At 40.3% G+C, this 14,984-nt stretch overlaps 1 protein-coding gene across 2 annotated transcripts in view; it reads left to right on the top strand.

Moving 5' to 3' along the window:
• SEMA6A (semaphorin 6A) overlaps window positions 1–14,984 on the top strand; it is a 117,896-nt gene that overhangs the window by 62,824 nt on the left and 40,088 nt on the right. For both annotated transcript variants that reach the window (XM_058823602.1, XM_058823601.1), the window contains exons 7-13: window positions 697–787; window positions 4,034–4,153; window positions 5,206–5,294; window positions 6,206–6,423; window positions 9,689–9,820; window positions 13,093–13,248; window positions 14,664–14,840. In XM_058823602.1, coding sequence (XP_058679585.1) covers window positions 697–787; window positions 4,034–4,153; window positions 5,206–5,294; window positions 6,206–6,423; window positions 9,689–9,820; window positions 13,093–13,248; window positions 14,664–14,840 — 983 coding nt within the window. The remainder of the gene's footprint in view (window positions 1–696; window positions 788–4,033; window positions 4,154–5,205; window positions 5,295–6,205; window positions 6,424–9,688; window positions 9,821–13,092; window positions 13,249–14,663; window positions 14,841–14,984) is intronic.

Raw genomic sequence — 14,984 nt, 5'->3', positions numbered from 1 at the left:
AATCTGTATATTTGTGTCGTTATCAGTGCCCAGGGTGAATTTATTTCCCAGGAGTTACACATAAGCCTCAGAATTTACAATTCCTGCACAGATTAATTCTTGCTTGATGGTAAGAGGATTCTCTGTGACATGGAGTCAACTGGTATAGAAAAACGTGAAGAGCATCTTTCTGAATATGCAATTCAAGGAAGAGAGCACCACTATTGAGACTAGAGCAGAAGGACCTCTGGACTTGGGGAAGAAAAATGCACACAGAGATAATTGTTCTAGTGTTGTTTCTTCTGAATGCTGTGGTTTGCAGTCTTTTCTGTGTATAAGAGTGCTTCTGTTGGGTCACTGGTGAGGATAAATTTTGGATCCTTGCCAGAACCACAGACCACATGGCCTGCTACAGCTCAAAACAAAACTTGTGTGCAGGTAAAATATAGACTGAAGACTTCAGTAAAATGTGTCAGGGTGAGAATTATTAGCTCCAAAAGAATGCCTGACTTACTGGACATACTTTTTTCAGGCTTTTTTTATTTAATTCCATTATTTTTTTTTTGTCAAGTTTTTCCTTCACAGTCAGGAGTAGAGTTAGAGTAAGGGCCTTCTCCTGGGCCCAGAAAAGAAGAAACACTGTCATAAAGCATCATCCTGGGTAAGAAATTTTGTTTCTTTGTTTCTTTACCTGAGGAGCTCCCTTTGATTTTTCAGATGGATACCCTGGACTATCTGGAAGAGGAATTCAGTGGAATGGCCAGGTGCCCCTATGATGCAAAGCATGCCAACGTTGCGTTGTTTGCAGGTAAAATGACAGCAATAAACTTTTTGCTTTCTGTCCTGCAGCCCAGGCTTGGTGTAACACTGTGCCTCTTGCTTGAGCCCAGAATGCCTAAATCTAGATGGTGTCAAACAGAGTAAACACTGCCTGAAAAGAGGGGACATAAGGAAATTCCTAGCAAAAACAGCCTTCCCCGCTTTGGAATTAACTTCACTGTCATCAACATTGCATAAAGCCTCAGTTTCATGGATCAATATTTCAGTATTTCCTGTATTCTTGATAATATGGCCTCTGTGTGGCACCATTTTTGGCTGCATTCAGCTTCTGTGAACATCAAAGGAAGTCAAGGCTTATGTAAGCTTTAATTAGGATTAAGCAGGATATGCTCATTAACAACTCTAAGCCTAAGCTAACATTCATAATAAAAGGAAGTTATGGAAAATGCTGTGGCATGCCCTTTTCTAGATCTAGAAGGACAGGGGAGGTGATTTTTTTTTTTTTTAAGCTGAAAACATCTTACTATGATCTTATCAGCTGCCGTAGACAAAAGGAGAGAAGTGTATTGGCTGGTGGTGATTTATGCTGCATGCAGCATAATAGTGTTAATTCTGATTTCTACTACGATAGTTAGAAAAAGTGAAATCTTATAAATTGAGTTAATTTTGGCTGTTGATTGTACGGTATTTTTTTATATGTTGTCAGAAATTTCTGATTAAATTATCTCTTTATTGAACTTCTCCTAGTGTGAACCCTGATGATCTTTTCTTAGATCTGGCTGATAGATAAGTGGTGCAAATAATAAAAACATCCTCCATAATAATGTGAGCCTTCTTCAACAGGTGTGATACTATAAAACAGTTTGGGTGCTCACATGGAAATAACTAAGCTATTCCTCTGAAGATTTAAGATTTAAGCCATTCTCAAACAAGTCTATAGCCAAAGGGCTCTATTAAGCACTACCATGTTTGAGGAATCATCATCTGCCTCACAAAGGAGGGATTTTGTAACCTGTTTCAATTTTTTTTTTTTTTTTTTTATAATGCAAGTAAATGGTCCTTTTGTTCCAATAATAGTGATGATGATAGTGGTAGAATGTGATTTCTTAATTACAGTCACATGCAGGAATATACAGTAGAAATTCTCTAACGGTAGCAAGTAATTAATAAAATATGGAAATAGAGAAACTCCTTCAAAGGAATATTTTTCCCATGTGTCTCACACTCCCTATCCTTCATGCAGCCTGAATGACCTTTCAGAAGGGTCTTTCTCAGCGTATTGGCCAAGAAAGAGTTTATGACCAGCCTATTGTAAACATTCACTTTGAATGCAAAGAAGTTCTGAAAGATTACTCCAAATTCGTCACTGAAGAAATCCTTGAATTATTTGAAAATAAAGAGAATATTTATAGAAATATTCATGGTGATTCAGAATAAATTTGATACCGTTCAAATAAATATTTGTAGGATATTCCTTGTAAATCTGCTAGCTTCAAAAAATCACTGCTATATGTGTCTTACATGTTGATACCCATGCTAACTTTTCAGAGTGCATTGAAAAGCAGTTTCAGAACAGTTTAGGGCACTAATCCAAGTTATCTGAGTTTGTTGGATGCGCTTACTTGAGTATGGCTCTTCTTGCAGCCTGTAGCTATTGCAGCTGATATGTGAGAATTGTAGTTGGTCACAGGAACTTGGCAGGAAAGAAAATAAGAGTGTAGTTGTATAAACATGAGTTCAGACATCCACATCTAAAAAATTGAGCTTTTTATTCTATTTTAAATCAGGGAGGGGGACACATGTAGTAATTATTTTTTCTGTTTTGCTAAGAAAAAATGATCATTCTTAAGTGGCCAAATAAGGACAAAAATTGCATGAGTCAGAACAAAGCATACAGTACTGCTAATAAAAAACAGTCTGAATTTTAATTCTGGAGCTGAAATTCACAGACTCACAGAGTTTCTAGGGTTGGAAGGGAGCTCTGGAAATCATCCAGCCCAACCCGCCCTGCCAAGGCAGGGTCATCTACAGCAAGTGACACAGGAATGTGTCCAAGTGGGGCTTGAATGCCTCCAGAGAGGGAGACCCCACAACCTCCAGAGAAAGGCTGCTACAGTGCTCTGCCACCCTCAATGTAAACAAATTCCTCTCATGTTGAGGAAAGCTCTTGAGCTTTACTTTATGGCCATTGCTCCTCATCCTGTCGCAGGACACCAATGAAAAGAGTCCAGCAACCTCCTCTTGGCATCTGCCTTTGCGATAGCTGTGTGCATCAATTCCCTCTCAGTCTAAGTCTGAAAGTATAATGAGGAGAACTTGACCAATAGAGACCTCTCTGCTTTATCCTGGGAATGTTCTCAGTGCTGGTGCCTTCAAGGCACCAACATAATCTCTGTCAAACAAGATGTAGACAATTCTGGTTTTTATGCAGACACAACAGAGAAATAATTTTGTGTGCTCATGCTGCACCACTTGTGCTTCCAGCAGACAGCATGTTCTAAGTTCTATTTCACACATGAAAACAATCCTGTACAGTTACCATGACCTGCAAACAAAGTAGACAACAAATAAAATTTTAAAGTATTGCTGAAACTTGTGCTTTTATGTCCTTATAGTTTTGTACGTTTTGGTTGTCCTTGGAGTGCCATTTTGTAGGCCCTTTCTTATCACTTGTCCTCCATTCTTTAAGAGAGAGGAATGCATAAATCATAGGGGAAATGCCTAAAATGCATGCTAGAAAAGAAATATTGATGGGCAATCCTCCTCCACCTCTTTCCCTCGCTGTTTCAGCAGGGCTCCCAACATGTTCGTTAATTTTTTCTTAGTGATCTTTGGCAGAGCAGAAGTGCTCTCAAGGGGAGAAATTTTCATAAGCATCAATTAGCTGACAGTCTCCAAGCCCTGTCTGGTTTGCACTCCCATTGAAACTAGCATGTTTTGCTGACATACCTAAGCAGAATTTCTGAGTGTTGAACTAGTGACATGTGACTGGAAAGGGTAGTTCAGTATGACATACCTAAACTGAAGAAGAATTATTCCATAAGGTTATTTTCTTCTGCAGCATCCCTCTGAAATTACCATTCTGCAGAGCAGTGAGTTGTTTGTTCGTTATTCAGTTCCATTCACCTGGCTGGATTTTTTTCCTTCCTTCAGTGTTCCTAAGGAGAATGTGATGGTTTTGTTTCCCCTTCTCATCTGACTGGTGAAAGAAGAAGCAATTTTACAATTTCTAATGCTCCTCCCCCCCCCGGTTTCTTCTTTCCTTCCACCCCAGAGGGAAAGCTGTATTCCGCCACAGTGACCGACTTCCTCGCGATAGACGCGGTCATATACCGGAGCCTGGGAGACAGCCCAACCCTGCGGACAGTTAAACATGACTCCAAGTGGTTGAAAGGTAGATAAACAAACAAGACAAAAAAAGCAGCATCTCTGAGGAGAGTCTTGGATTTCTGACAGACCTCTTTGTCATTTCATTTCACCAATGCTTTCTGGCAGAAAGAAGGAAGCAGATTACATTGCTTGCTTACTCTGATCTGTTTATCTCTTTCACTCCTCTCCTGACCCAAAGATACTGGATTTGACAGAAGCTGTGAGATGGGTAGATCAGAATATATATTCCAGTGAGCTTTCCAAGATTAAATCCACCAGTTTACATCTGTTGGATGGAAAAGCTGGAGCTTGCAGGGCTCTGTGTGCTTGTGCTGTGTTTGCAAATATTCCTGCCACAGCACTGTTAGGTAACAATCAAGGCTTTATGAAGTATAGTCCTGTAATGCTAAGATTCATTAATGAAACTAAAATTGTGTGAATATTGCACAAAGCCTTTCTGTTACAGTTCTTAAGGATTGTACTGCTGCCATTGAATTAGGCAATTTTTGTGCTCTAAATGCCCTCTTTGTTAAGGATTGTGCTGTTTAGCTTCATGTAGGTGTTGAGAATTGTTAGCATTTGGAGTGATTTTAACAGAGAGCAAAGCCATAGTTTCAAGTCTTTTTCTGCATGCAGAAATGTTTTGCCAGGTGTCAACTTTAGCTGTCCCACTTTGCTTGCTGCTACAGACATGTGTGGGCAGAAACAGTTACGTGGTTTGTTATTCCCTCAGCTCACAGACTGCATGCCATAAAGAGCACTGCTTGGACCCCTCAGGCATACAGTTATAAATGCCTGTTTACCTTTCCTCTTATTCCATGCAGGGCAGACATATTAGTGACAGAGACTTAACTACCCTGCAGTGAAGTTGTACAGACTTGTTCCCAGCTCTCCTGTCCCCAGACAGCGATTCTTCTGCAGTGGTGATTTGTTTGTTCTGAAAACTGATCAAGTTTGTCAAGAACAGCTATTTCACCTCTGGATGTTAGATGTGAATGTGTTTGGCCTCTCTTTGCAGTCTGTATCCTGTATGTGGTGCCTAAATCAGGTGTCTTGCGTTGCTGTTTTTTTTCCTAGAGCCGTACTTTGTCCAGGCAGTTGACTATGGCAATTACATATACTTCTTCTTCCGGGAAATAGCAGTGGAGTACAACAGCATGGGAAAGGTAAGGGCAAAAACACTGCCTTGAATGACTTTGTCAGATTGAGGAGGAGGAAAATTTATGCTATTCTTGGACCAATGCTGTTATGAGTGACCTTGAAATGAGAACCATAAATCATGATGACAAGGTCAGCATTTTGAGAAGATTCCTATTGCTCAAGCCAAAAGGTTGGCTGGAGTAAAACATTGCACTCACTGTCTTGAAAGGAAAATGTGTAGTTTCTTACAGTGATGGTGTATGCTAGAGTTTCTTTTCTGAAATTATAGAAAGCACAAGGCTAATCTGGTTAGTTCAACACAGTAGATAATTGTTAAAAACAGATTCCAAAGCAGGAAGAAATTTTTCTGTAAGAAATATGAATTAGGGTGCTGAGTAAACAAGGGTAGGAATTTTGTGCTCTGCCATTCTGCAAAGAATAATTAAACACTTTCTGCATTTTTGCTAATTTCACAATAGCTTTCTGACTAAGCAGTCAGAAAAGCTGACCAAGGTCACAAAGGTGGAGAGCAGGAATAAAAGCCCAGCAAGATTTGCATAGTTTTTAAGTGCTGAAAACACGAGAATCAGAGCAGCAGTGTGGGTTGCAAGGATTGTGAATATGAAATGTGCTTTTGTTTGGGGAAATAGAAAACTAAGCAGTCTGTATGGAAATAAATTTTATATGGGTTGAGAACAGATCTCCTGAAGGATTTATGGCTGTGTAGTAAATGCCACAGTCTTATCTTTCATAGCACACTGTTCCAAAGCTTAATTTTTCTCTGTTTCTTATTATCTGTTTCAGATTATAGAAAAGTGGTATTAAATTAAGCACCTTGCTGTGTTATTCCAAATGTTTTAAAAGCAGTATTCCAACAAAGACTTTAGGTCAAGCAAACGTTTAATTTTCTCCATTATTTTTGCTCTATTCCTTCCAGGTAGTTTTCCCAAGGGTGGCTCAGGTTTGCAAAAATGACATGGGAGGATCTCAGAGAGTGCTGGAAAAACAGTGGACTTCCTTTCTCAAGGCTCGGCTGAACTGCTCAGTTCCTGGCGACTCACACTTCTACTTCAACATACTGCAGTCGGTCACAGATGTTATCCGTTTCAATGGCCGGGATGTTGTTTTAGCAACATTCTCCACTCCATATAATAGGTAATAGCCACAATAACATTTTACCTTCTATTTCCTCTATGTTTTGCTTTTCACCACAGTTCCTTTTTACTTTATGCAAGCGCAAGAAGAGATCGCTCGTACAACATAATTATTTTGTACTCTGCACTTAGCAATAGTTTGTGTTCAATTTTAAGGCATCCTGCTATTTCTTACTTCCTACCTGGTAACTTAGGGTGGCTTTCAGCCATTTACTGTCTGGACACATTCCTCAGATGTACTTTTCTTTACAAGGGAATAGTTTACACCAGCCACCAAGAAGTGTTTCAGTGTGTAACTTGCAGAATATTATTCCAAAGAGAAAATACAGTATTTTTTTCCTCACAAAGAAAGGACTGTGTCTGTCTTGTCTGCAGCTAAACCTCCAAGAACCATATTATCTCCTTCTTTTTGTTTTATGCATCCCTGGTGACTCTTGCATTGATCTTTGACCGTGCATTGACCCTGCTGCCCCCTGACTCTCCTGGGAGAGCCAAGGCCTTTTCATGCAATCTGGCTTAATAAAAACAGGTGAACAAATAGAGATTCAACATCAGAAAATAGATTGTATCTTGCAATTATCTCAAAATTGAGATTGTACTCCCACTCTGCTAGTATTTCCTGTGGCGTTTCATGAATAATTCTTTTCCTTAAGTATTGCATTTTAGAATCTAAGTACTTGGTGTAAAAAGCAAAATACTGTTTTACAGGCTGCAGGTTTTGCCAGACATGGAAGGTGGCAGAAAAGAGATCAACTTAATTTAAGCTTGTATTCCCTATTGGTGGCATAATTACTCCATTGCAGTTTCCATTGTTTTGATGTCAAAAGTGGTGATTTTACATTACAGATCCAGACTCTCATTTGAAGCAAGTTCTGTGAATGACCTTACTGAGGTCAGGCTTTGACAAGGGGTGGCAAGGGTACAGCAAAACTAAATGAATTTCAACAATAAAATTCCTCTTTTAGCTCAAATGTTACTGTGTGAAACCGCGATATACTTTTTAGCAGACCTGGCAACCCGGAGGGCCAAGCATGTTCTGGAGAGCATCAGGCACAACATCTCCAGCCAAGCAAGGGAGGGGATTGTCCCACTCTGCTCTGCTCTGGGGCAGCCTCATCTCGAGTGCTGGGGGCAGTTTTGGGTACCACAATATTAGAAGGATCTAAAGATATCAGAGACCGTCCAAAGGAGAGCAATGAAGGCGGTGCAGGACTTTAGGGGAAGCTATATGAGGAGTGAACAAGGCCCTTGGCTTGTTTAGCCCTCACAGCAGTTCAGAGCTTCCTTATGAGGTGAAGAGGAGGGGCAAGCACCAGTCTCTGCTCTCTGGTGGCCTGTAAGAGGACTCAAGGAAGCTGAGTCATAGAGGATTAGGTTGGATATTAGAAAAAATCGGTTCTTCACCCTGAGGGTGGTTGGGTGCTGGAGCAGGCTTCCCGGGGAAGTTACCAAGCCTGGCAGACAACAGGGACCATCTGGACAATGCTCTCAGGCACATGGTGTGATTCTTGGGATGTCCTCTGCAGGAGGATTGGACTTCAATGATCCTTGTGAATCACTTCCAGTTCAGGATATTCCATGATTCTGTAGTTCTGTGAAACCTACTTCTGACATAAATGCATCTCTTATTCCTCCTCCACTAAAGAAATGTTGAAACACCTTTGGTCTCTAGAACAAAGTTTCCTTCTAGACTGAAGTGGAAGAGATTCGTCAGTCTAATCAGAGGTCACTCAAGTAGAAACTAGTGTTGAGTTGTCATCCAGTAGTTCATAGGGGGATGGACCTCCTTGGCTGTGACTCTCAGTGCTCCATCCTTCCCACTGCATCACACTACAGACCTGTAATCTGTCACCCTCACGAGTAAAAGATGTTGCAGTCCTTTGAGCACAGCAGTGCTTCCATCCGTGTGTAGTTGTGTGTTGAGCACTTGTAGTAGTGTGTGACACACCTCAAGAGCTTATGGTTGGTTTTTTGTCTTAAGGACTTAATTACCAATGTGCAAAATATTCTAGCTGGAGTGGGTTTTGAGCTGTCTTTTAGGATGAGGTCCTCTGTGTGGCCAAATGTACCCTTGACCATCTCTTACATCCACATATATATGGCTTTATATTTAAAAATATAAATTTTAAAATTTAAAACTCCTGCTGTGCAGAATCACATTAATATTGAGCTTTGAAGTTTCCTTCTATATAAAAAGATAAATCTGTGAAGATAAAAATAAAACTACTGTACTGTCTCTCAACTTGTTTTTCTTCAGTAAAACATTTTGAAATTGTTTACTATTCAAATGATTGTTTTTCTATCAATTTATATACCTTTAGGAATTTAGCTTAATCATCTGTAGCAGTATTATAGTTCCTACATTTTTTCTTTGATGTATAATAACCTACTAGCTAAGAGCAACATTGAAAGCCTGAGCCAGCTGGGTTCATGCTATTTACCCAATAAAATCAAGTGGTGGGAGTCAGACACAAATACAGTAGCTCATGTACAAAATTAGTAAAAAATAGGCGAGAAATTAATATTTCATGCTTCCAAGTGACTGATCATGCTAAACCCACATGCCTTTCAAAAAGTATGTAGGTAAGAAATTAACTATGTCTGGACAATGCTGTTGTGCAGTTCCATTCAAGTATCCAAAAAACTGAAATTTGCAATGTTATGATCTTAAAATAATATCAGATTTGTTTCTATAAGCTCTTTCATGTCATTGAGTAGACCGAACTCCTGAGCATAGTCAACTCCTTTTCATTGGGAACACTTTGTGGATATCAGGCTGTGGGAGCATGAATGAATTACATGTAAAAGCCAGGTAAATGGCACATTGCAGCACGCTTCCAGTTTGATTAGAACCAATTTCTGAATTACCTGCAATGTGCTTTTTGAGGCATGGCAGGGACTACAAGAGTTGGTACTGAGAGATGTTAAGACTTAGAAGACCTTAAATGTCCAAGTAGTGGGTTCTGAATGAGACTGGCGATTTCTCCTCATGTGTTGCCAGTGATAGACAAAGGTTGACTGATTCTTTCCCTTCTTCAAGATTATTGCAATTACTTCTTTCTGTGAAACTTTGAATAAAATTCTCTTGGCAGTAGCTGCCTGCTGACTGGTATTCAGGCTTTTCCATGGGCTGGGTTTTCCTGTTAATACCGGATTTAGGGTTCAGTATTGAGTAAAGGAAGGCTTCTATAGAACATATTTTTTGCTCAAGTTTTTATGTATAACTGCAGAATGAGTAACAACTTCTGGGAAATGTCACTTTGCAGCATCCCTGGCTCTGCAGTCTGTGCCTATGACATGCTTGACATTGCCAATGTATTTACTGGGAGATTCAAAGAACAAAAGTCTCCAGACTCTACATGGACACCAGTTCCTGATGAACGAGTGCCCAAGCCCAGGTATGTTTCATGTGTAGTGATATTGTTCAGTTCCTTCATACAGGCTACAGAGGCTTTTTGGTGTTTTGAACAGCCTTGTAAGGTGCAGATACAATTATACATGTTGAAACAATAAAGTAAAAGTTGAGTTGAATTTGGATCTAAACTATGCAATAGAGATTTTTTCACTTAAATGACATTTGTGTAACATATATCAGGCCAGCATCAGATCCACTTGGTCAGAATAATCACTTAAGAATGGTGTGATTTACACAGTTATTGTAAATTGGTTCAGTAACAGATATATCTCATTACAAAGCCTGCACCAGTTCTGCAGTTTGCTGTTCTATGATTAACATGCAGATTAAGTGCCACAGTGGATGATTTATGGAGAGCAAAAAAGAGCATTCCACCAAACTAGAGATTCAGTTTACTTCATTCCTCCTATGAGTTGTTTTCCCCACTTCCACATGTTTGCATGCATCTCCTCTACTACATTCTTCATATTTCTTACAAGTACTATTTTAAACAAGTTGCTGTTGACAGGCACTTGTTAACTCATTGACACCAATGGCATTTTGTTCTGAGATATTGAGATGCATATAGATAAATCAAATTCATTTATCTCACTTAAGCTTTGCCCCTCTATTGCATGTTTCACATTGCTTGTGATAGCTTAAATAATTTTAAAAGAAAAAAGCATCCAAAGTATTCTGTGCAGCGTCGAACACCGCAATATAAGAAGAATATAAAGCTGTTAGAAGTATCCAAAGGAGGGCTACAAAGATGTTGAACGGCTTAGAGGGAAAACCATGTGAGGAGTGGCTGAGGCTGCTTGGCTTGCTTGAAAAAAAGGAGACTGAGGAAGACCTCATCCAATCTACATCTTCCTCATGAGGGAAAGGGGAGGGGTGGACACTGATATCTTCTCTGTGGCTACCACTGACAGGATACATGGGAATGGCCTGAAGTTGTGTCACACAGGGGAGGTTTAGGTTGGACATTAGGAAAAGGTTCTTCACCCAGGGAAGAGGTTTGGCACTGGAACTTGGGCTCCAGGGAAGTGGTCACAGCACCAGTCTGACAGAGCTCAGGAAATACACTCATGGCACTCTCATGGCACATGGTGTGATTCTTGGGGTGTCTTCTGTGGGGCCAGGAGCTGGACTGCAGTGATCTTTCTGGGTTGGTTCCAGCTCACAATATTCTATGAGTTTATGAAGCTCCACGGTGGACACTGAGCTTCTGCCAAGTCCATCATGTTTTGGATTTGCCAAGTGTAGTGTTACTGTGCTGTCTGTATTCTGAAGTTGTCATTCAAGAGAAGAGCTGGAAGGTGACTGGAAAATTGGTAAATCCTGTGTCTGTTTTCAGTATGAGCCTTAGTAATGCAGCTTCTAGCAGTGTTGCAGGATTGTTCTTCTTCGTTTTGCAGTGTTTCAAACAAGTTGCTGACTACAATGGTCTGCCTTGGGGGTGCAAGGCTGCATGGTGACTCCAAAGTTATTTGTTTGGACCTTACTGAGATATATTGTCAGGGAAGGGGAAAGGAAGAAGAGGAAAGTAGGAAAGAAGAACAGAAAGTTGCATTACAAGTTTGGGATGAGCCAATAGCAGGCTAACTTTTATGAGGGAGATGAGATAATATTGCTCTTTCTAAGCCTGAAGGATATAATCTGAAGTGAACAGTGTTTCATATAATATTTAGCAATCAATCTGCTTAATAGAAATAATCATTACTTCTAGCTCATGCTGAAGTATATGACAGGCACCTTTGAAATAAGGGCATTTTTATCTGGCTTTCTCAGGATGATGCAGAAACATTACTGCTCCTAATGATACATTACTCAGAAAACTACCAGAGCCCTTCCAAGGTGTCACTTCCCTGTTTGGCCACACAGCAGGTTTGCTGGGATTTATGTTGACTCGACTAAACCAGTTTTGAGATTAAAACAGGATTAATCCAATCATGCTATTAGGATTTAGGAGTAAATAGGCCTCCAGATTAGGTACACAGAAACCATAGACACCACGGTGCCAGAAGGTGCCAGGCTGTTCCCTCAACTTCTCTGGGAATGCTGTCTCATGGGTCAATGCCCTTGCAAGGACCTAGGAAAACAATCATGCCCTTGATTTGTCCTTCTCTCCATCTGTTCCTAGTTCTACATGCAATTACAAGATAGCGAAAGTATTTTGGATATGAGGAGGCAAGAGTACACACTGTCTGCATGTAATGTTCCTTGCTCAGCTCTTGTGGGACCAGACTTGTTGACACAGCTAGTTCCTTCGAGTCCTATGTTCCCTTCCCACACAAGATTTATTTACCTAATATTTGAATATTTATCTAAATCTGAGCAACACAGATGATAGGATCAGTCCTGTATTTTGTTCAAGTTGACATTACTCTTGATGTCAATGCCTTTAACCAAAACAGAGTAGATGAAAATTGTGTTTTGGAGTGAGTGGTCCATCTTTCACTTTCCCATCTCACACTGGCCCAAAGGTCTGAAGAATCACAGTGCTCTGGAAAATGGGATAAAATGAGCCTTTTATTAAAGAAAATGACCTATACAATATTAACAAACAAAACACTTTGCTAATTCTTTGAGAGATGACCTGTCCAGGCAAGAAGATTGCCCTACATCTTAGGAGCAGGTAGATTTTAGAAATAGCATGAGCAGATTTGCATTTAAGTTGATAAAGAATGGCAGATAAATTTTCCATGAAAGTTCTCAATGAGCTACCATTCTTAAATCATCTCATCCAAATTGAACAAAGGGTAAAAACAATGGATTTTTGCATGGATGCCCTTCAGTTTGTCTTCTTCAATAGTCTGTTTTCTATCAGATGTGACTAAAAGTAGCATTTTTTCATACCTGTTAAAAAGAATTAACTTCCTACTGTATTATAGGGACTTTTTTTATTCCAGGAGAGAGCAGTCAATTAGGCGAGTTACAGATCAGAAAACACCTGTGCAATTGGGAAGCATCAAGCGAAATGCACACATGCTGTGATTACATTCCATATGAATGGATAAATTACAAAACTGTGTGTGTAGTGCTCCTGTTGAAAAAATTTCTTTGTACTCATAAGTGACACATGAAGTCCTTTTGAATGGAGGAGTGGGATTTTAGGCTTCCCCTGAGGTGCTGAACAAGTCCACCACACTTATCGATCCTCTGCCAAGTTAAACTCCTGCAAAGCACATCATATTGCAGTTTGAGCTCCATCACAAAACGAAGCTTGCCCTCTGTCAAATAAGTTTTCTGGCTTTACTGTCTTGTTTTATGTAGGCCTGGTTGCTGTGCTGGCTCTACATCATTAGAAAAATATGTAACATCTAATGAGTTCCCAGATGATACGCTGAACTTCATCAAAACACATCCACTGATGGATGAGGCTGTACCCTCCATTGTCAACCGACCCTGGTTCCTGAGAACAATGGTCAGGTACGTGCACCGAGTGAGCTCTGTCTGCACTGTAGCTGCCAAGTTGTGCCAACAGCCTTGCTTCCAATACCCTCCAACTCTGCACATGTCCTGGTGTCCTGGGCATGAATCCAGCTAGGAATGGTGGCAGAGCTGAGCAGATGCTGCGGAACTCCCTGAGGAGCTTTCAAGATAGGAAAGACCTCAGTCTTTTCCAACCGTGCTGTGCTGAAGCCGGATGTTGTAGGAACTGCTGTGCGGGGAAGGCTTAATCACCTTTTGGCTTACGGGTCAGTGTTTGAGATGCTCAGTAAAAACTTGAGGCAAGGATCAGCAGACAACTCAGGAATATGTACACAGGATACAAACACGTCTGCCAGGATATGTTCACAGGATATGTACATGTCTGTCAGGTTATGTGCTGGTAAGCTTTAATGTTTGCACAAGTGTGTAGGGCAGAAGTAATTGCCTAATCTGCATCCTTTCTATGGCAACAAGAAAAAAATAATAACAGATCAAACAAAGACTTCTAAATCAGCAAGTGTTAAATACGCTATCCCCTTGCTATCAAAATACATTCCCACTCCTGCTGTGGTCATTATACTACTTATCTACCCTGCAGCAGTGAACAGAATAATGTGACTAACTTCTGCTGTATTTTCCACTCTTCCCCTGAGCAAAGGTAGAATATTGTTTTGGGCACTTAGTTCTGTGGAAGGGTCTGACTTCGTTACAGTAATGTATCGTATGTCAGGTTTTCTGTCAGGTTCTGTGCCTCCAACCAAAGATGAGAGTAACAAGCTCCACAGAGTGCTTCCCTTTGATAGGCAGTACCATCCAACTGGTACCAAACCACCAGTGTAATTGTTTTCAATAAATTGTGTCACCCCAAGATTTGATTTCACCTCAGTGCTGATCTTGCTCAGTGGTGGTCGTGTGATTATTTTTAGTGAGGTAAAGTGGTGTTTAGCATCTTACTCTTGAAGTGGCACAGCTTTTCCTGACAAAACAAGTTGAACCTAGCTCAGCTGCTTTTAATGTGACAGAGCTTGAAATTTTTAAAACAATTCACTGTACTGATTCTCTATCCCTGTCTGAAAAAATCACCAGGTTTTTGGAAGGATAATTCCTAAATGGCCTCAGGCTCCTAGCTGCCCTTCAGCTTTCTGAACATCTAGACACTTCTGAAATTCTGTACACTTCTGGTGGCTACTGAATGTGTGGGTATGCAAAAATGTGAAAAATCCCCAACATCTGGGGAGCCAAATTGGTATAGTCTGTGCTGATTTATAGAGAGGTAGGAAAAGTGCTTAAATGTGTTTTATGGTTGCTAGAAATCTACCATACACTTATCTGACATGAAGAAAGTGATCAAATAAATGAAAATGTTGTGATTATCTCTGTGATTTATCTGTGAAAATGCTCTATTGTTTTAGATATCGCCTGACCAAAATTGCTGTTGACTCTGCTGCTGGGCCATATCAGAACTATACCGTGGTTTTCTTGGGGTCAGAGAAGGGAATCATCCTGAAGTTCTTGGCACGGACAGGAAACACTGGTTTCCTAAATGACAGCCTTTTCCTGGAGGAGATCAATGTTTACAACCCTGAAAAGTGTGTATCTGATTCTTTGTACTCATGTATGGGTGACTTTGAACTTCTGATTTCCCAGAGAATAACTTGTCCCATGGAAACGGAAGTGGTTAAAGAAGCCAAGTTTTTTGGGTAATTTTAAATTGTTTAGGGAGGGGATGTCTG

This window comes from Ammospiza caudacuta, chromosome Z (genome assembly GCF_027887145.1).
Source record: "Ammospiza caudacuta isolate bAmmCau1 chromosome Z, bAmmCau1.pri, whole genome shotgun sequence".
NCBI lineage: Eukaryota > Metazoa > Chordata > Aves > Passeriformes > Passerellidae > Ammospiza > Ammospiza caudacuta.
The sequence above is the reverse complement of the archived record's forward strand: the minus strand, read 5'-3'. Positions and strand labels throughout refer to the sequence as shown.